Genomic DNA, 19,596 nt, shown 5'->3' with positions numbered 1-19,596 from the left:
TTGAGGAGGTTGAGGCTGCTTTGCGGGGTTTACCAACCAACAAAGTGCCAGGTTGCGATGGGCTTCCCCGGGAGTTTTATGTTACCTTTTGGGAGATTTTGGGCAGAGATTTTCTGTTGGTAGTTAAAAGGCGGTATATGATTCAGGGCTCCTGGGGTCTTCAATGAGGGAGGGGATTTTGACGCTGCTTTACAAGAAAGGGGAAAGGGATAACCTGGGGAATTACAGGCCCATTACGCTACTGTGTGCAGACTATAAGGTGGTAGCCCGTGTCCTTGCGGGCCGCCTAAGGAAGGCTCTGCCCCATGTCATACATGAGGACCAGACCTGTGGGGTGGAGGGGAGGTCCATACAATGGAACCTGAGTCTGGTGAGGGACTGTATTGCTTGGGCCCAGGACAGAGGGGTGCACCTCATGTTGGTGGGCTTAGACATGGAAAAAGCTTTTGATAAGGTGCACCATGGGTTCCTCTTTTCAGTGTTGGAAAGGATGGGTTTTGGGGCTGGGTTTATGAGGTGGGTGGAGATTCTATACACTGCAGTGGGAAGTAGGGTTTTGGTAAATGGGCATGCAGGAGAGGTGGTTCCTCAGCAGACTGGGGTACGTCAAGGCTGCCCGTTGTCTCCACTGCTCTTTGTGTTGTACATGGAGCCGCTGGCAGCAGCCATTCGGGCAGATGCACGTATTAGGGGCCTCCGGCCCCCTGGTGGGGGCTCTTCAGAGGTCAAGATCTCCCAGTATGCGGACGACATGACTTTGTTTCTGACATCCGAGGGGAGTGTCGCCAGGGCGGTGGAGGTCCTGGGGGAGTTCGGACTGGCATCCGGGGCTAGGGTCAACCTGGGGAAATCCTCAGTCAAGTTTTTTGGACCATGGGCAGGGAGAGAGGAAGGCCTCAGTGGTCTCCCGCTCTGCTCGGGGCCTATGAGGGTCCTGGGAGTGGATTTTGAAGTGACAGGTAGTGAGGGAATTAACTGGGGGCAGAGGATCGCGAAAGTGCGCACCAAGGTGGGCCTCTGGAAAGCTCGTCGGCTCTCTATGAGTGGACGGGTTCTAGTCATTAAAGCAGACATTCTTCCGTCCTTGGTTTATTTGGCCTATGTTTTTCCTTTACCTCCTCGTTACAGGAAGGATTTAGTGCGAACCATTTTTTCTTTTGTTTGGGGGGCTATGAGTATATAAAAAGGGACTGGATGGTGCAATCAGTGGAGGAGGGAGGAAGGGGAGTTCCTGACATCCCTCTGAAGTTAGACACTATTTTCTTTTCTTCAATATGTAAAAGTCTGGTTAACCCTTGTAACCATGGTTACAAGGCTTTTGCTTTGTTTTGGCTATCTTTCCCTCTGCGGAGGTTGATAGCCTGGGACAACTCTCGACCTAAGGCGGAATCCCTCCCGGCTCATTTTGAACATGCGGTGAAGTGGAGCAGAAGGCACACTGAGTGCCAGGAGGGTCTGCTCTGCATGGACCACAGGGCTTTATACAGGACCTTGGTGGCTAAGCGGGGTCCTGTCGGTGTCTATGGGGTAGGGCCGGTGGTATGGCAGGCAATTCAGCAAAAGGGTCTCTCTAACAGGTTGAAGGATCTAAATTGGTTGTGTATACATGGGCGTCTGCCAGTTAGGGAGGTCCTTTACAGGCACGGCCTGTCAAAGGTCAAGATATGCCCAAGGGAAGGGTGTGAAGGCGAGGAGACGCTCCGTCACACTTTTTGGGAGTGCTCCTTTGCCAGGAGGGTTTGGGGGATTTGGGCTCCTTCTTCCAGATGCTGGGGATTCTATCCTTTGATGCAATTATGTTGAGGAGGGGTTTGGGGATCAGGAGCGGGAGGGGATCCTTTTTAATCTGGCTCTTGATTTCCTTGGGGAAGGTAGCTCTGTGGGATTCAAGGGTGGTTTTGGTTAAATCCAATGTGGACTGGGGAGTGGGTGGAGTGGTAAGTAGGGTTAGAGCTGACCTGAGGAAAAGGTTTGATTTCGATGTGGACAAATATGGCTTCCATGCCTCTAAGGAACGCTGGAAGTACCTTTATGAGTAAGAGGCCTTGTTGCAGTGGTTGGCCAAAGTGTATGTACTGTTTGCTTGATTATGTGGTTTTTTTCCATGTCCCGGTTTTGAAATGTCCAGTATTTTGGGAAATGTAAAGTGTTTACAATGAATGGTTTGGTTAAATAAAAAAAAATAAAAATAAATAAAAATAAAAATCTGTTCTTATCAGTTTAATATCTGATACGTCCCCCATCGGGGACTACATATTAAATGGATTTTTCGAACAGGGAGTCGGAAATGGGGCTTGCTCCGTCCGCTCCACGCATCGACCCGGTATTGCAGTACCTCCGGGAACGGTGCAACACTTTTCTCCCATTGTCAAGGAAAAAGAAATACACCAAGCTATGTAAAACAGCTAGCAGAAGAAGAGAAGGAATGAAAAAAGAAGAATCATCCAAACTGAAACAAGTGCGAAGCCCCCTTCATGGGGGTCCCCCGTTTTCCCGCCATTTTACTTAAAAAAATAAAAATTAAAAAATAAAAAAATACATTGGCCAGGAGTGTGTGTGTGTGTGTGTGTGTGTGTGTGTGTGTGTGTGTGTGTGTTTTTTGAGCCCCCCCCAAAAATACAATCACTTCACCAGGATTGTGTGTGTGTGTGTGTGTGTGTGTGTGTGTGTGTGTGTGTGTGTGTGTGTGTGTGTGTGTTTTGAGCCCCCCCCAAAAAAATACAATCACTTCACCAGGATTGTGTGTGTGTGTGTGTGTGAATGATCGCTTCTCGGCCTTTTGGCTCAGATCAAGTGTAGTTACCTTGTCAGTGCTGCACTTGATCAGAGAAGCGATCGTAGGCCGGAGGGCACCCGGGAAATTGTGCTATTTATTTTGGTCAAATTATTATTTATTGTTGTTTTTTTGTCTCACCCTTGTTTATTCTTTGTCCTGGGTTAGGTGGTGGTTTTGGTGGTGGACTACAGGTGCACCAGCACCTGTAGGGTGAGTTTAAAGGCCCTCTGGTCTTTTTCTTTAGTTATTTAACTTATTTGTGTTTTTCCCCTGCTTGTCCTGTTTTGCATCTCTCCTCCCCTGTGTATCCTATAGTCCCCTCCTTAGCTCCTCCCATTGTCTTCAGTTGTGTGTAGTCTGCTAGCTGGGGTGGCTTTCTGGCTTGTCGGCCTGCTAGCTTTAGCTTGGCCTGCTAGCCTCCCGGCCCCTTAGGCGTGGCAGGCATTGTTTGACTGTTTTTCTTTTCTTTACCCCCATCCCCTTTGTATCCTTAGTTTTTTTTTCTGTTTCTTGTTATTTGTGTTGCCAACTGAGGGACCTTTTGCTGGCTAGCCTGCTAGCTGGTTAGCATAGCCTGGCCTGCTGGTGAGGCCTGCTAGCCTTCGTGTCCCTCAAGTTTGGGCAGGTGTTTGTTAGTCAGTGTGTCCTTTTTTCTCCCTTACCCCCCTTGTTCCCCTTTTACCTTAATTAATTTGTTTTGTTAGTCTTGTGCATTGTTAGTCTTACCCCCTAGTTTGTCTTCCCTTTTGGTTGGTGTGCCGTGTTTGTTTTTGTTGTGAGGCCTCTTGGCTGGTGGGCCTGCCAGCTGGTAGGCTTAGCCTGGCCTGCTGGCGGGGCCTGCTAGCTTTCTAGCCTTAGTTTGGTTGTGTGGTTTATTTTTTGTCTCTCCCTTTTGTGCCTCCCCCTCTTGTGGAAAATATAAAACAAAAAATTCCCCTCCTAGTGTTCCTTCCCATTGTTAATAAGATTAGTTGGGTGCTGTGCTAGATAGGTTGTTGTGTGTCCCGTGGTGCTGGTAGGCCCGGTTAGCTTAGTCTGGCCGAGCCCGCCAGCTTCCTCGGGTGTCTTACACCCCTTTCCTTCTTCCCAACCCCCACTCCCAACCCCCTCCCCCCCCCTTCCTTTCCCTCCCTTTTTCCCTTCCCCTCCCCCCTTTTTACCGGTGTTGGGCTGTAAAGGGAGTGGGCCTCCATCATGTCAGCAGCACAGGTTGGCATGAGGAGGCACCATGCAGTGCGCCTCCTCTTAAAGGAGAAGGGAGGGAAAATAATGGAGTTATCCCGATTGGATTTCTCCAGAAAATTCCTCCAGAAAGAGCTCGGTTTCCATCCCGCGCAGGTAAACTGCATCTTAGCCCTTCCCTATGGGAAGGGCTTCGATGTCAGTTTTGCCAACGCCAGCTTCCTGCGGGAGTTCTGGGGGCAACTCCAGAACTCCCTGAACACCCAGGGGTCCCTCACAGCCATGTTTGAGGTGACCAAGCTGACGGATAATAGCATTAAAACCGTTATTATCCGTATGTATAATGAAACCGTACAGCCGGAGGACGTTGCAGTATGGCTGGGCAGGTACTGCAACGTGAAGGGGCCCTTGGTCCAGGTGAAGGATCCCGATGGGATCTGGACAGGGGCCTGGAGGGTTACTGTCCAGCAGAGGGAGGACCCTGGGGGCTATGGTGGGTTGAAAGCCATCCCATCCACCATAGTCCTCGGAGAGAATAGAGGCCATGTTCACTACCAGGACCAGCCCAAGCTGTGCCGTAAGTGTGGTGAACATGGCCACCTGGCAGAGGCCTGTAAAAGGTCGTCTGCATGAAGTGCCGGGAGGTGGGCCACCGCTACGAGGAGTGCACGAACGGAAGGTCGTGCAACCTCTGTGGCGAGCGGTCCCACCTCATCCGCGGCTGCCCCTTCTCCTGGGCCAATAAGGTCAGGGCCGAAAGGAGGGAGAGGGAGACGGCGGCCGCGGACCGGACTTCCTGAGCGCCAAGGGGAGGGAACGGCAGTTGCCGAGGAGGTGGTGGTGGAGCCGGTGGTGGTTGAGAATGTAGTGGTGGAGCCGGTGGTAGTGGAGGGCGCGGAAGGTGCAGTGGTGGAAAAAGTGGGAGGAGAGGACAACCCCCCCCCCCAATCCCCCTGCCCCAGATTAATGTGACCCCTGAAGGAGAAAGGGCCGAGAAAGACGGCCCCGGAGAGATCTTGAGTGAGAACTCCCCAAGTGGGTCAGACAGTATGGAGACTGTGTCGGAAAGAGATATGGGAGAGGGGGTGGAGATTCTGGAGGAACACCTCCCCCCACGAAAAAGAAATGCGGAGGAGCTCTCCGACCCCGAACAAGGCGATGAGAAAAAGGGCAAGGTGGAATGGGAGAGCTCCCAGGGGAGGAAGAACCCAGAACCTTCCCCCCCAACTCCCCCAACACAATCTCCTTTTTAAGTCCGGTTTTAACCTCCTCTCCCTGCCATCCCCCGTTACCCCGGCGGGAGAGAGAGGAAGTACCAGAAAAATAACCTCCTTTCAACTGTTTAAATGCCTTTTCATTTAGCACTGTTTTTACTCACCCTTTTATGGCTTTTAACATCACCACTATAAATGTGAGAAGTTTAAAAACAGAAATAAGAGCACAGTCGGTTTTATCCTTTTTAGAAAGGTTTAATTCAGATGTGTTTTTATTACAGGAGTGTGGTCTACCCTTTTTATCCTCTTATAGGAAATGGGAGGACAAGTGGCAGCATGGGCCCTCCATTTGGAGTGGCTCAAATTTTAATAAAAATGACGGTGTTGCCATTTTAATCAAGACCCCACATGTGGTGGTGAGGGGGAGCACGGTGGTGGTAGGTGGGCGCGCTCTTTTAGCCAATTGTACTTTTATGGGGAGGGATTTTAACATGCTAAATGTGTATGGTTTTAACATCACCACTATAAATGTGAGAAGTATAAAAACAGAAATAAGAGCACAGTCGGTTTTATCCTTTTTAGAAAGGTTTAATTCAGATGTGTTTTTATTACAGGAGTGTGGTCTACCCTTTTTATCCTCTTATAGGAAATGGGAGGAGAAGTGGCAGCATGGGCCCTCCATTTGGAGTGGCTCAAATTTTAATAAAAATGACGGTGTTGCCATTTTAATCAAGACCCCACATGTGGTGGTGAGGGGGAGCACGGTGGTGGTAGGTGGGCGCGCTCTTTTAGCCAATTGTACTTTTATGGGGAGGGATTTTAACATGCTAAATGTGTATGGTTTTAACGATAAACATGACCGGTGCGCACTTTTAGAAGACTTGCAGTCCCACATGCTAGGGAGGGATCCTCTAGTGGTGGGTGGGGATTTTAATTGTGTTTTAAATAGAGCAGACAGGAGAGGGGCGGGAGAGGATTTTAAGGTAGATAGGTCAAGTGTTTTATTGCAAGGGCTGTGCAGGGATTTTAAACTGACTGACTGTTTTAAAACCCTGCATCCAAGAGAGGAGGGCTTCACCTGGACCAGTGGTGACGGCACCAGAGCCTCTCGCATTGACTATCTGTTTACCCGGGACTGCCCCCAACTGATGCTAGAATAACCCCTGCCTTTTTCTCAGATCACGTAATGCTGACGTGCACCCTTTCACTAACTTCGGGTGTGACTGTGGGAAGAGGGCCCTGGAAATTGAACTGTTCCCTTTTAGAAGATGATAGAGTAGTTAGCCAGTACAGGGAGCAGTTCAGCCAGTGGCAGACGCTACAGGACTTCTTTGACACACGAGCACAATGGTGGGAAATGGTGAAGGGTAGGACGAGGACTTTCTTTAGAGAGATAGGAAAGAAGAAAAGCAAAGAAAAAGATAGACGCATGGTGGGACTGCAAAAGCGACTGGAAAGATATTTTAACCTTGGCCAACAGGGCTTTGATTTTAACTATGAAATTAAAGAAGTAAAAAGGAAATGGCACTTTTAGCTGAACAGAAAAGTAAGGGGGTTATTTTAAGAAGTAAGGAGAGGGAATTAGAAGAGGGGGAGAAGTGTACAAGGTACTTTTTAAGAAAATAGTTAGTAAGGGTAGGACAATGACAGGTTTAAAAAATAAAGATGGGTTTTTAAAAACAGACACAGAGGGAATGAAAGAAGTAGTCGAGGATTTTTATGGGGAACTGTTTGGGGAAAAAGTTGTATGTGAGGAAACCATGGGGGACGTTTTAACATACATTGACAAGATTTTACCCAACACAGACGACCTGACAAAAGACTTGACGAGGACAGAAATTGACCAAGGACTGAAACATTTTAAGAGGGGTAAATCACCGGGGAGGACGGCCTCCCTTTGGAGTTTTATCTGACCTTTTGGGATGTTTTAGCCGATGAACTTCTGACTGTTTTTACTGACTTTGAATACCTCGACAGACTACCTGACAGTTTTAGAGTGGGGATCGTGACTCTTTTATATAAGAAAAATGACAGGACGGACCTGAAGAACTGGAGACCGATAACCCTTTTAAATTTTGATTGTAAACTTTTTACCAAGGTTTTAACACTCAGAATGTCTTCTGTCTTAGGGGAGGTGATCCACCCGGATCAAACCTGTGCCATTCCCGGAAGGAAGATCACGGACAGCCTGATACTGATCCGAGATGCCATCTGTTATGCGAGAGACAGAAACATGCGGCTTGTAGTCCTAAATTTAGATTTTGAAAAAGCCTTTGATCGGGTCTCGCACCAGTACCTCTTTAACCTGTTGGGTCTAGGGGGCAGCATTTGCACGTCTGGATAAAAAAAATGTACCCGATTTAATCTGGTTACTAATCCTACCCAGTAACTAGAATATGCATATACTTATTATATATGGATAGAAAACACTCTAAAGTTTCCAAAACTGTTTGAATGGTGTCTGTGAGTATAACAGAACTCATTTGGCAGGCAAAACCCTGAGACATTTTCTGACAGGAAGTGGATACCTGATGTGTTGTATTGACTTTAAACCTCTCCCATTGAAAAACACAGGGGTTTAGGAATATTTTGGCACTTCCTATTGCTTCCACTAGATGTCACCAGCCTTTACAAAGTGTTTTGAGTCTTCTGGAGGGAGATCTGACCGAACAAGAGCCATGGAACGGTGATGTCCCATTAGACACCTGGCGCGCTACTTCATGTTGGGTACCCTCGTTCCAATACGTTATAAAAGGCTATGCATTCGTCCACCTTGAATATTATTCATGTTCTGGTTAAAAAGGCCCTAATGATTTATGCTATACAACGTTTGACATGTTTGAACGAACGGAAATATATTTTTCCCCTCGTTCATGACGAGAAGTCCGGCTGGCTTACATCATGTGCTAACGAGACGGAGATTTTTGGACATAAATGATGAGCTTTTTTGAACAAAACTACATTCGTTATGGACCTGTGATACCTGGAAGTGACATCTGATGAAGAGAATCAAAGGTAATGGATTATTTACATAGTATTTTCGATTTTAGATCTCCCCAACATGACGTCTAGTCTGTATCGCAACGCGTATTTTTCTGGGCACAGTGCTCAGATTATTGCAAAGTGTGATTTCCCAGTAAGGTTATTTTTAAATCTGGCAAGTTGATTGCGTTCAAAAGATGTAAATCTATAATTCTTTAAATGACAATATAATATTTTACCAATGTTTTCTAATTTTAATTATTTAATTTGTGACGCTGACTTGACTGCCGGTTATTGGAGGGAAACGATTTCCTCAACATCAATGCCATAGTAAAACGCTGTTTTTGGATATAAATATCAACTTGATAGAACTAAAAATGCATGCATTGTCTAACATAATGTCCTAGGAGTGTCATCTGATGGAGATTGTAAAAGGTTAGTGTATCATTTTAGCTGGTTTTATGGTTTTGGTGACCCTGTCTTTGACTTGACAAAACATTACACACAACTCTTGTAAATGTACTGTCCTAACATACTCTAAATTTATGCTTTCGCCGTAAAACCTTTTTGAAATCGTAAAACGTGGTTAGATTAAGGAGATGTTTATCTTTCAAATGGTGTAACATAGTTGTATTTTTGAAAAATTTGAATTTTGACATTTATTTGGATTCAAATTTGCCGCTCTTGAAATGCACCTGCTGTTGATGGAGTGCACCACAGGTGGCACGCTAGCGTCCCACCTAGCCCCAAGAGGTTAAGGTACTGCAAAAAATGGGTTTCCCGGACAGGTTTTTAGCTTGGGTGGGACTGCTGTACGGGGATATCACCAGCAAAATCCTTGTAAATGGGCATCTGTCAAAAGCAGTGGGAGTACACTGCGGCGTCCGTCAGGGCTGTCCGTTATCTCCCCTTCTGTTTGTGGCCGGCATTGAACCACTGGCACAGGTCTTGAGAAGGGACCAACGGATCAGTGGGGTGGGTATCCCGGGGAGTGGGGGGATGACCGCCAAGTGCGTATTTTACATGGACGACGTCAACATTTTATGCACCGACCTTTTATCCGTCGACAGGACCCTGGACAGGACTGACTGGTACGGACGAGCCTCTGGGGCGAGACTGAACAGAGACAAGACAGAGGCCCAATTTTTCGGACCGTGGGCAGACCCAGACTTGACCAGACTACCACTGACTGTGAAGACGACGGACATAAGGGTACTCGGGGTAAAGTTTGACAAGGAGGGAGGAGGGAGAGGTAATTGGAGTGGGATCCTGGGGACAGTAAGACAGAGACTGGGATTTTGGGGACTACGACAGCTGACTTTTGAGGGCAAGGTTTTAATCATTAAAGCAGTGATTTTACCTGTGCTTTTATTAATCAGTTCTGTTTTTATCCCCCTTAGGAGAATTCTCTTAGCCCTGGAGCGGATGCTGTTTTACTTCTTGTGGGGGAGCAAGTGGGAGAGGCTGAGGAGGGAGGTGGTCAAGAGGCCCAGGTCCAAGGGGGGAAAGGCTTGCCTGACCTCTACTTGTTCCTGGGCAGCCGCTACATAGCGTTACATCTTACTCTTGCCACCTCCCCGGCCACCAATAAGACCCAGGCCCTCGCAAGGTTCTGGCTGGGATCTTACCTCAGGTCTCTGAGGCTGATCCCAGTCGACCTGCGAGCCCCAGTCTCTTTCCTGCTTCCCACACACTACGCCCAGCTCCAGAAGTTTTTAAGACATTTTAAATTGGAAAAAGAAGCAGTCACAGTTTTAACTAAACATCGCTCTCTTCTCTCTCTTGTGCAGGATCGGGAACCAGTGTGTCCAGTGCGTGGGCTTGCTATAGGCGAGCCCACAACGGTTTGGCGTAATGTGGCTCATCCTGCTCTCCTGAACCAGCACCGGGACCTGTCCTGGATGGTCGCCCATGAGATCCTCCCGGTCAGGGCCGTCATGCACTCCCGGGGCATGGCGAGGACATCCGCGTGCCCCCGACCAGGCTGTGGCCAAGAGGAGTCGGTGAGGCACTTGCTCTGGGAGTGCAGAGCCGCCAGGGACCTGTGGAAGGAAGTAGGCCCCCTGATCTCCCCGTGTCTGCCAGCAGGGGAGGACCTAACGCCCCAGCTCGTGCTGTATGGGGTGGGCCGAAGGCCTATTCCATCAAAGGCCTTCACCAAGCTCTGGCCCACCCTCACGTGTTTGAAGGCAGCACTGTGGTCCTCCCGCAACCTGCTGGTAGCGAAACAGGTCAACACCACCCCCCAGGCAGTGGCCATGGTAGCCACAGAAGCCCTGGGGTGGTACAGAAGGAAGGGGGCCTCGACCCCAGGCGAAGGGTCCCCCACAACACCCAAGGTCCCTGCGGCCACGGCCTGACAGCGCTGCGGCGCCTAGGGCGATGCACCTAGGGGAGGCATCTCCTCTGGGCCCCGAAGGACGGGACGGTGATTGATTCGGAAGAGCAGGAGGAGGCAAGTTTGATAAGGACTCACCCCGCTCCTGTACAGAGGACGGAAGACAGCTTTTTAACAAGTGACTTTTTAAATACATTTTTTATGTCTTAAAAATGTTTGTCCTTTTTGAATCATTTGTACACATTTTAAATGGCCTTTACAGATTGATGTTTTATACAACGAAAAGTACTTTTATTAATGGTTGTTTTTATTGGTGTAAACAACATGTACTTTTTAACAATTTCAAATATGTAACTCAAATGCTGTGTTTTATGCCTCCATGCTGTTTTTTTTGTGTATAAATGATGTAAAAATATAAATATGAGCTGTTTTTAAAGGAACTGTGACAATAAAACTTTTCCAAAAGAAAAAATCTGTTCTTATCAGTTTAATATCTGATACGTCCCCCATCGGGGGACTACATATTAAATGGATTTTTCGAACAGGGAGTCGGAAATGGGGCTTGCTCCGTCCGCTCCACGCATCGACCCGGTATTGCAGTACCTCCGGGAACGGTGCAACACTTTTCTCCCATTGTCAAGGAAAAAGAAATACACCAAGCTATGTAAAACAGCTAGCAGAAGAAGAGAAGGAATGAAAAAGAAGAATCATCCAAACTGAAACAAGTGCGAAGCCCCCTTCATGGGGGTCCCCTGTTTTCCCGCCATTTTACTTAAAAAATTAAAAAAAAAAAAAAAAACATTGGCCAGGAGTGAGTGTGTGTGTGTGTGTGTGTGTTTTGAGCCCCCCAAAAAATACAATCACTTCACCAGGATTGTGTGTGTGTGTGTGTGTGTGTGTGTGTGTGTGTGTGTTTTGAGCCCCCAAAAAATACAATCACTTCACCAGGATTGTGTGTGTGTGTGTGTGTGTGTGTGTGTGTGTGTGTGTGTGTGTGTGTGTGTGTTTTGGGCCCCCCAAAAATACAATCACTTCACCAGGATTGTGTGTGTGTGTGTGTGTGTGTGTGTGTGTGTGTGTGTGTGTGTGTGTGTTTTTTTGGGCCCCCCAAAAATACAATCACTTCACCAGGATTGTCTCTGTCTGTCTGTCTGTCTGTGACTTTTTACCCACAGCCCTCGAAAACTTGGAAGAGTGGGTTCGGGGACCACCCGCGGGGACCCGGCCTAGAGTGCACCGTGTGTGTCTCGGGTCCCGACCTCTGACTTCCATACGACTCTGGTTTCTCTTCATTACGCACAAGCCTTTCGCCTTTTACTAAAGACTTCCGTGGAGAGGAACACTTACGAGTTCAACGTATTTTTGGAAGGGCTTTGCTTCTGGCAGAGCCCGGTATCTTGTTTCAAGAGAAATTGACAGAGATGACGCCGAGACTTTTGCTCAGGCGTTTGACTTGAAGCCGGCTGACCGACCGGCGTATTTTTTCCACTCAAAGTAGTCGCTCGGGCAATTGAGTTCAAGCCCGACGATGACTGGTGTATTTGCTGGGCATTGAACAAATAGTCGCACTAGGATTAAAGAGCTAGTGACCTAACGACGCATTAGCGACTTTTTAAAAAAACACACCCGTCTGTCACCAGGGAAGCGTTGGGTGAGGAGGAGCCAACTTTTGCCAAACCGATGAGGTCTGCCGAGGCCCCCGGGGACCGGCGGGTGCAGGGGTCAATTTGTGGGTTATCGCTTCTCGGCCTTTTGGCTCAGATACAAGCTCGGTACTGCGGTGCCTCAAAGCTCGCTGGGTCAAAAGCCGAAGGCCGGAGGGCGTAAGAGAGAATCCAGTTCTATTGTTGCGGTGAGAACGTGGATTTACGGCCATTTTTCCGTGAGGATATGGCCACTAATAGCAGCGCAGGGTCGGTCCCCAGGACTGGACTGAAGAATACGATCTGATTTGCGTGGAAGAAGGAAGAGGAAATGAGAATGCCAAGGGATTCGTTTGGAAGAACCGTGCTGATGGGGGCCCTGAAGCTAAGAGTGTCTGAAGTGATGTGCCTGCAGGGAAACGCAATGGAGGAGGCCTACGACGTTACTTTACACACAGAAGGTATGTGTGACGTCGTAATGGATAGAGTCAAGGTGGCGGCTGAGGAGAGGCCATTGTCCTTTTTTAACATAACATGCCTGGCAAAGACAAACTTCAGGACAATCAATGTACACATGTACAATCCGCATGTTGCGGACATAGCAATAGGGGCTTTCCTGAGTAGGTTTTGTGACGTGACGTCTGGGGCGAGGTACGTGAAGGACTCGTTGGGGTTCTGGAATGGTCGCCGCCAGTTCCAGGTTCTGCTGAGGCCAGATAAAGGAGGTTTAGACGGATTCCTCCATCCCCCGGCGGTCTTTTCACTGGGCTCAGACAGGGGGATGCTTTTCTACACACGTCAACCCCCTTTTGTAAGAAGTGTAGGGAGTATGGACACGTCACGGCTGCCTGCAGTACGGGGAAATGCCGTTTTTGTAAATCGGGGAGCATGAGGCAAAGGACTGTAGGGAGCCGAAGGAGTGCCACGGGTGTGGTAGTAGGCTGCACCTGTTCCGAGACTGCCCGTCCCGTCGGCAGTCATATGCCGAGGCGGCGGCGGGGAGGAAGGAAGGAGGGGATTCTGCGGAGGAACAACTGGAGAAAAAGGACCCTGGGTCTAGGGAGAAAGACTCAGAGAGGAAGGAGCAGGAGAGAATGTCCTCACCAACGCCCACTCCACGAGCCAGGGCCAGGAAAGAGGTGGCATCAGGGCCGTCAGTGGAAGGAGGTGAGGGGTCCGCTATCAAGCAGCCGGAGGTGGAGGCGGGTGGCGGAATGGAGGAGATGGGCTCATCACTTGATGGGGTGGAGGGGCTTGGGGCCCTGGTAGAAATGGTTGAAAACCTTCCTGTGTTGGGGTCAAGGGCAGGGGAGTGGGCCTCAGACTCTGGGGTGCTGCTGGAGCTCAGGCAGGATGGGAAGGAACCATCAGTAGGGAGGGTGATCCCGGAGCTGGAGCAGGAACCCTACATCGGCAAAAAGAAGAGGACGAAGCGAAAGGGTGATGTGCAGAAAGAGGTGGGAGGCTTAGGGGAAGGGACAGGCAAGCGTGCGATGGGGGTTAACCTCTTGGGGCTAGGTGGGACGCTAGCGTGCCACCCGTGGTGCACTCCATCAACAGCAGGTGCATTTCAAGAGCGGCAAATTTGAATCCAAATAAATGTCAAAATTCAAATTTTTCAAAAATACAACTATGTTACACCATTTGAAAGATAAACATCTCCTTAATCTAACCACGTTTTACGATTTCAAAAAGGTTTTACGGCGAAAGCATAAATTTAGAGTATGTTAGGACAGTACATTTACAAGAGTTGTGTGTAATGTGTTGTCAAGTCAAAGACAGGGTCACCAAAACCATAAAACCAGCTAAAATGATACACTAACCTTTTACAATCTCCATCAGATGACACTCCTAGGACATTATGTTAGACAATGCATGCATTTTTAGTTCTATCAAGTTCATATTTATATACAAAAACAGCGTTTTACTATGGCATTGATGTTGAGGAAATCGTTTCCCTCCAATAACCGGCAGTCAAGTCAGCGTCACAAATTAAATAATTAAAATTAGAAAACATTGGTAAAATATTATATTGTCATTTAAAGAATTATAGATTTACATCTTTTGAACGCAATCAACTTGCCAGATTTAAAAATAACCTTACTGGGAAATCACACTTTGCAATAATCTGAGCACTGTGCCCAGAAAAATACGCGTTGCGATACAGACTAGACGTCATGTTGGGGAGATCTAAAATCGAAAATACTATGTAAATAATCCATTACCTTTGATTCTCTTCATCAGATGTCACTTCCAGGTATCACAGGTCCATAACGAATGTAGTTTTGTTCAAAAAAGCTCATCATTTATGTCCAAAAATCTCCGTCTCGTTAGCACATGATGTAAGCCAGCCGGACTTCTCGTCATGAACGAGGGGAAAAATATATTTCCGTTCGTTCAAACATGTCAAACGTTGTATAGCATAAATCATTAGGGCCTTTTTAACCAGAACATGAATAATATTCAAGGTGGACGAATGCATAGCCTTTTATAACGTATTGGAACGAGGGTACCCAACATGAAGTAGCGCGCCAGGTGTCTAATGGGACATCACCGTTCCATGGCTCTTGTTCGGTCAGATCTCCCCTCCAGAAGACTCAAAACACTTTGTAAAGGCTGGTGACATCTAGTGGAAGCAATAGGAAGTGCCAAAATATTCCTAAACCCCTGTGTTTTTCAATGGGATAGGTTTAAACTCAATACAACACATCAGGTATCCACTTCCTGTCAGAAAATGTCTCAGGGTTTTGCCTGCCAAATGAGTTCTGTTATACTCACAGACACCATTCAAACAGTTTTGGAAACTTTAGAGTGTTTTCTATCCATATATAATAAGTATATGCATATTCTAGTTACTGGGTAGGATTAGTAACCAGATTAAATCGGGTACATTTTTTTTATCCAGACGTGCAAATGCTGCCCCCTAGACCCAACAGGTTAAAGACAGTGCCGCTGAAGTGGCCCCCCTGTCCTCACAGGGCTCATCCCTCCCTTTACCCCTAGAGGAAATGGACATGACGGCCTCTACTCTCTCTCTGCATCCTGGGGATGGAGGGTCGCAAGGCTGTTCAGAGAAGCCGGAAACCTCCATCCCCAACCCTTTCCCGGCTTCGTGGGCAGATGACTTGGGGGTCTTAGAGGAAGGGGGAAACGGAGTGTCCCAAGTTGTGTGCGAGCAGGTGGTCTCATCTGAGGAGGACCTGTATCCTTCGGACGAGGGGAGCATTTTTGTTTCCCTGTCGGAGGAGATGGAGCAGGGGAGCATCGGGTGAGCCTCTTGTTTTGTTTTTGTTATTAGTAGGTTGTTGTTAATGTTTTCATTATGGATAAAATTACTTTTGTTAGTTTAAATGTAAGGGGTTTGAGGGATAGGATAAAAGAAGGGCGGTTTTAGTTATTTAGAGGGTGTGGGATTTGATTTTTGTTTTTACAGGAGGTTCACCTAAGGGATGGGGGGATGTTGTGAGGTTTAAGAGGGAGTGGGATAAAGGGGAATCAGTTTGGGGTATAGGGGGGTTCACTCTTCGGGGGTAGGGATCTTGTTTGGGAATAGGGAGGTAAAGGTTGAGGATACTTTTGTTGTTATGCAGGGGAGGGTTTTGGGGTGGATGTCACATTAAGAGATTGTAGGTATAGATTAGTTGGGGTGTACGGACCACAGGTGGCGGCAGACAGGAGGGAGATGGTGGACTGTCTGACGCCCCTGTGTGTCACAAATAGGCAGTTGGTGATAGGGGGGGACTTTAATATAGATTTAGGGGTAGGGGGACAGCAGTGCAGGCGCCATCACCGGGCTAATGGCTTGCCATGGTCTGGTTGATGGTGGCCTGCACACTGCTCCGAAAATGGCCGGTCCCACATGGCGCAACTCCAGGGGGGTTGCGCGGAGGCTTGACTATATTTTTCTATCCAGGTCCTTGGGTCAGTTGTCTGGTCGGCTGTTGCCTGTGTTCTTTTCAGATCACGACGGGGTGCTCCTGCAGGTGAGTTCTCCAGTCTGCCTCTTCGGTAGGGGGTTTTGGAAGTTAGATCGGGAGGTGCTGGATGAGCAAGCCTTTGTTAATGCCTTTATTGGTGTGTTTCGGGGGCTTGAGGGCCTCCGGTCCATGTGCGAGGGGGTATTGGAGTGGTGGGACTTAGTCAAGGTAAGGATTAGGATCTTTATTATAGGATATTAAGAGGAGAAAAAGGGAGGAAAGGAGGGAGGTGGATCATATCCATAGGTTGCTCGAACTCGAGTACGAGGCAGGCAACCTCGGCGGGTCGGTCGACTGGGAGAGATCCACTGCCCTGAAGGCGCAACTCAGGGAGCTGCAGGAGCGGAAGGCTCGAGCTTTCCTGGAGTGTGCGCATAAGCGGCTTTTAGAACATAACGAGACTTGTTCCACAATGTTCTTTAAGTCGGTTAGGGATAGACAGAGTAGAAAGGTAATGTACGGGGTTAGGAAAGAAGATGGTAGTGTAGCTAGAGAGCCGGAGGAGATGGTCAGAGTAACAACTGATCATTTCCGAAGTTTCTTTAAGGAGAGGGAAGTAGATGTAGAGCAGGGAAATGTGTTTTTAGAACACTTGTCCCGGCGATTGCCGGAAGGACATTAGAGAAGCGATGGAGGCTCAGATCTCCCTAGAAGAGGTTGAGAGCGCCCTTAGGAGGATGGGAAAAGGGAAGGTACCTGGGATGGATGGGCTGCCGGCCGAGTTTTACCTCAAGTTTTGGGGGGATACTCGGACCGGTGGTCCTCAAGTCTTGAAGGCCATTCTCGAGACGGGGTTCCCAGGGGATCAATGACCGTCGGTGTGCTGTCACTTCTTCACAAGAAGGGGGACGCCACAGACCTTGGCAACTGGCGGCCATTGACCATGCTGTGTGTAGACTACAAGATACTTGCAAAGGTCCTAGCGGATCTGTTGCGCACAGCCCTTCCCTCACGTCGTTCATGAGGATCAGGCGTGCGGGGTAGAGGGCCGCTCTATCAGGTGGAACCTGCAGTTGATTAGGGACTCCATCGCTTGGGTAGAAGATAGAGGTCTGCCTTTAATGGTAGCAGCGCTTGATCAGGCGAAAGCCTTTGATCGCGTGAATAGATCTTTTCTTTTCAGAGTATTAGGTAGATTAGGATTTGGGGAAAAGTTCATAGGATGGATCCGTACTTTATATGTCGGAGCGGGGTGCCGGGTTAGCGTAAACGGTCACATGGGTGACGTTTTTGACCTCTCGTCAGGGGTCAGGCAGGGGTGCCCGCTCTCGGCTCTCCTCTTCGTACTGTACATGGAGCCTCTGGGGGCTGCCATTAGGGCAGACACAGGGGTGGAAGGCTTGTTAATCCCTGGAAGTGGCGGTCTGCGCGTTAAGGTGACGCAGTACGCCGACGACACTTCCTTGCTGCTTTGCAAGGACTCGTGCTTGACAAGGTCCCTTGCCATTATTGGGGACTTCACCCGAGCGTCGGGAGCGGTTCTTAACCACGCAAAGTCTTCCGTTAAGTTTTTCGGAAGATGGCGTGGTAGGACGGATGTGCCCGGGGGGTTATCTCTCTGTAACGGGGCCCTGAAGATTCTCGGGGTTCATTTTGAGACCTCCGACTCAGCGACGCTGAACTGGAACATGGGCATCGCAGTGGTACAGAGGAAGCTAGCGATGTGGAGGGCTAGGTCGTTGTCTTTTGTAGGCAAGGTCCTGGTCCTCAAGGTGGATGTATTGCCGTCTCTTTTATATTTGGCGTACATCTACCCATTGCCGGCTTGTCTGAGGAGGCCTCTAGTGAGGCTAGTGTTTCAGTTCATGTGGGGTGGCAGGTACGAGTGGGTCGCCAGGGCACGCATGCTTTGCCCCATCGGGGGAGGGAGGTAGGGGGGTACCGCACTTCCCCCTCAAGCTGGACTCAATTTTTGTTTCTTTTTGTTGACAGAGCTTGCTCATCCGGTAGTACATCCGTCCGGTTACCTCCTGCGGGTGTTCTTCTCATACCAGGCGAAAGCGTAATGGTGTGGTCTAACACGGGTCCTCGGGCGGAACAGCTGCCGTGGCACTTTGGTCACGCGGCCAAGTGGTTACGTGCGCACCCGAGGTTGAAGTTGCCCGAGTAGGTTTAGACCACAAGCACCTGTACGAGGAGGTCAGACAGGGAGGGTGTCCGACACCTGTGGTGGGTATCCCGGAAGTGGTCTGGGAGGGAGTGCAGGCGCGGGGTCTGGACAACAGGCTCAAGGACCTGAATTGGTTGAGCCTCCATAAGTGTTTGCCGGTGCGTTCCATTATGTACCGGCATAGCTTAGCGCGATCCCCCACCTGCCCAAGAACATCTTGTGGCGGGGAGGAGACAGTGCGCCATGCCTTTTGGGACTGTGCCTTTGCCGGAGTAGTGTGGGCTAGGGCACGGGTGTTGTTAGGTAAGGTAAGAGGGATTTTATTTTGTCGTGGGCTCGGGTAGAGAGAGGAGTAGGGAGAGCGAGGGGACGGAAAGGGACAGATTTCTACTATGGCTTCTCATAAGCCTCTTTAAACGGGGGGCTGTGGGAAGCCAGACAGAACATGGTAAAGACAGGGAGAGATTGGGGAGTGGAGGGGATAGTGAGGAGGGTGGAAGAAAATGTGAGGGGGAGGATGAAGAGGGAGGAGAGGAAGTGGGGCAGCATGCAGCCGGGAGAGGTGGAAGGGGGTTTAGGACTGTGGTAAAGGGAATAGGGAAACGGAATAAGATAGGTATGGGGAGATAGGGAAATATAGAGATTTAGGAATCTAGTTTATGTCGGTGTTGAGGGGGGAGGGAAGATGCTCCCCTGATTTGTAATTTGGGTTTCATTTGTTTTGAAATTTCAAATGCCTTGTGTTGAGTTTAATGGAAGTGATGATTATGATTGTTGATGGTTTGTTTATTATGCTTATGTTTTTGAACAGTAATAAAATCTTTTAATCATCATCTGTTCTTATCAGTTTAATATCTGATACGTCCCCCATCGGGGACTACATATTAAATGGATTTTTCGAACAGGGAGTCGGAAATGGGGCTTGCTCCGTCCGCTCCACGCATCGACCGGTATTGCAGTACCTCCGGGAACGGTGCAACACTTTTCTCCCATTGTCAAGGAAAAGAAATACACCAAGCTATGTAAAACAGCTAGCAGAAGAAGAGAAGGAATGAAAAAGAAGAATCATCCAAACTGAAACAAGTGCGAAGCCCCCCTTCATAGGGGTCCCCAAAAAAATAAAAAAAAAACATTGGCCAGGAGTGTGTGTGTGTGTGTGTGTGTGTGTTTTTGAGCCCCCAAAAAATACAATCACTTCACCAGGATTGTGTGTGTGTGTGTGTGTGTGTGTGTGTTTTGTAGCCCCCAAAAAAATACAATCACTTCACCAGGATTGTGTGTGTGTGTGTGTGTGTGTGTGTGTGTGTGTGTGTGTGTGTGTTTGTGCCCCCCAAAAATACAATCACTTCACCAGGATTGTGTGTGTGTGTGTGT

At 48.6% G+C, this 19,596-nt stretch overlaps 1 protein-coding gene, 2 non-coding genes and 3 pseudogenes across 3 annotated transcripts; all 6 read left to right on the top strand.

Moving 5' to 3' along the window:
- Positions 1-2,159: 2,159 nt before the first annotated feature.
- On the top strand, positions 2,160-2,357 carry LOC123736326 (U2 spliceosomal RNA). Its single transcript, XR_006766056.1, has one exon. It is a non-coding gene; the product is annotated as a U2 spliceosomal RNA (small nuclear RNA).
- A 6,558-nt stretch (positions 2,358-8,915) lies between these two features.
- LOC123736322 (uncharacterized) lies at positions 8,916-10,594 on the top strand (annotated as a pseudogene).
- A 348-nt stretch (positions 10,595-10,942) lies between these two features.
- Positions 10,943-11,117, top strand: LOC123736335 (uncharacterized; annotated as a pseudogene).
- Positions 11,118-11,765: 648 nt separating this feature from the next.
- Positions 11,766-11,882, top strand: LOC123736331 (U5 spliceosomal RNA). Its single transcript, XR_006766060.1, has one exon. It is a non-coding gene; the product is annotated as a U5 spliceosomal RNA (small nuclear RNA).
- Positions 11,883-12,472: 590 nt separating this feature from the next.
- Positions 12,473-16,280, top strand: LOC106591448 (uncharacterized; the record flags this gene model as incomplete). The annotated part of the gene is made up of 5 exons (XM_045713171.1): positions 12,473-12,596; positions 12,738-12,946; positions 13,029-13,634; positions 15,072-15,337; positions 16,148-16,280. Coding segments are annotated over exons 1-5 (1,338 nt in total), but the record flags the coding sequence as incomplete, so codon positions are not given.
- A 2,760-nt stretch (positions 16,281-19,040) lies between these two features.
- Positions 19,041-19,206, top strand: LOC123736328 (uncharacterized; annotated as a pseudogene).
- Positions 19,207-19,596: the final 390 nt, after the last annotated feature.

Source organism: Salmo salar, unplaced genomic scaffold, assembly GCF_905237065.1.
Source record: "Salmo salar unplaced genomic scaffold, Ssal_v3.1, whole genome shotgun sequence".
Classification (NCBI taxonomy): domain Eukaryota; kingdom Metazoa; phylum Chordata; class Actinopteri; order Salmoniformes; family Salmonidae; genus Salmo; species Salmo salar.
The sequence above is the reverse complement of the archived record's forward strand: the minus strand, read 5'-3'. Positions and strand labels throughout refer to the sequence as shown.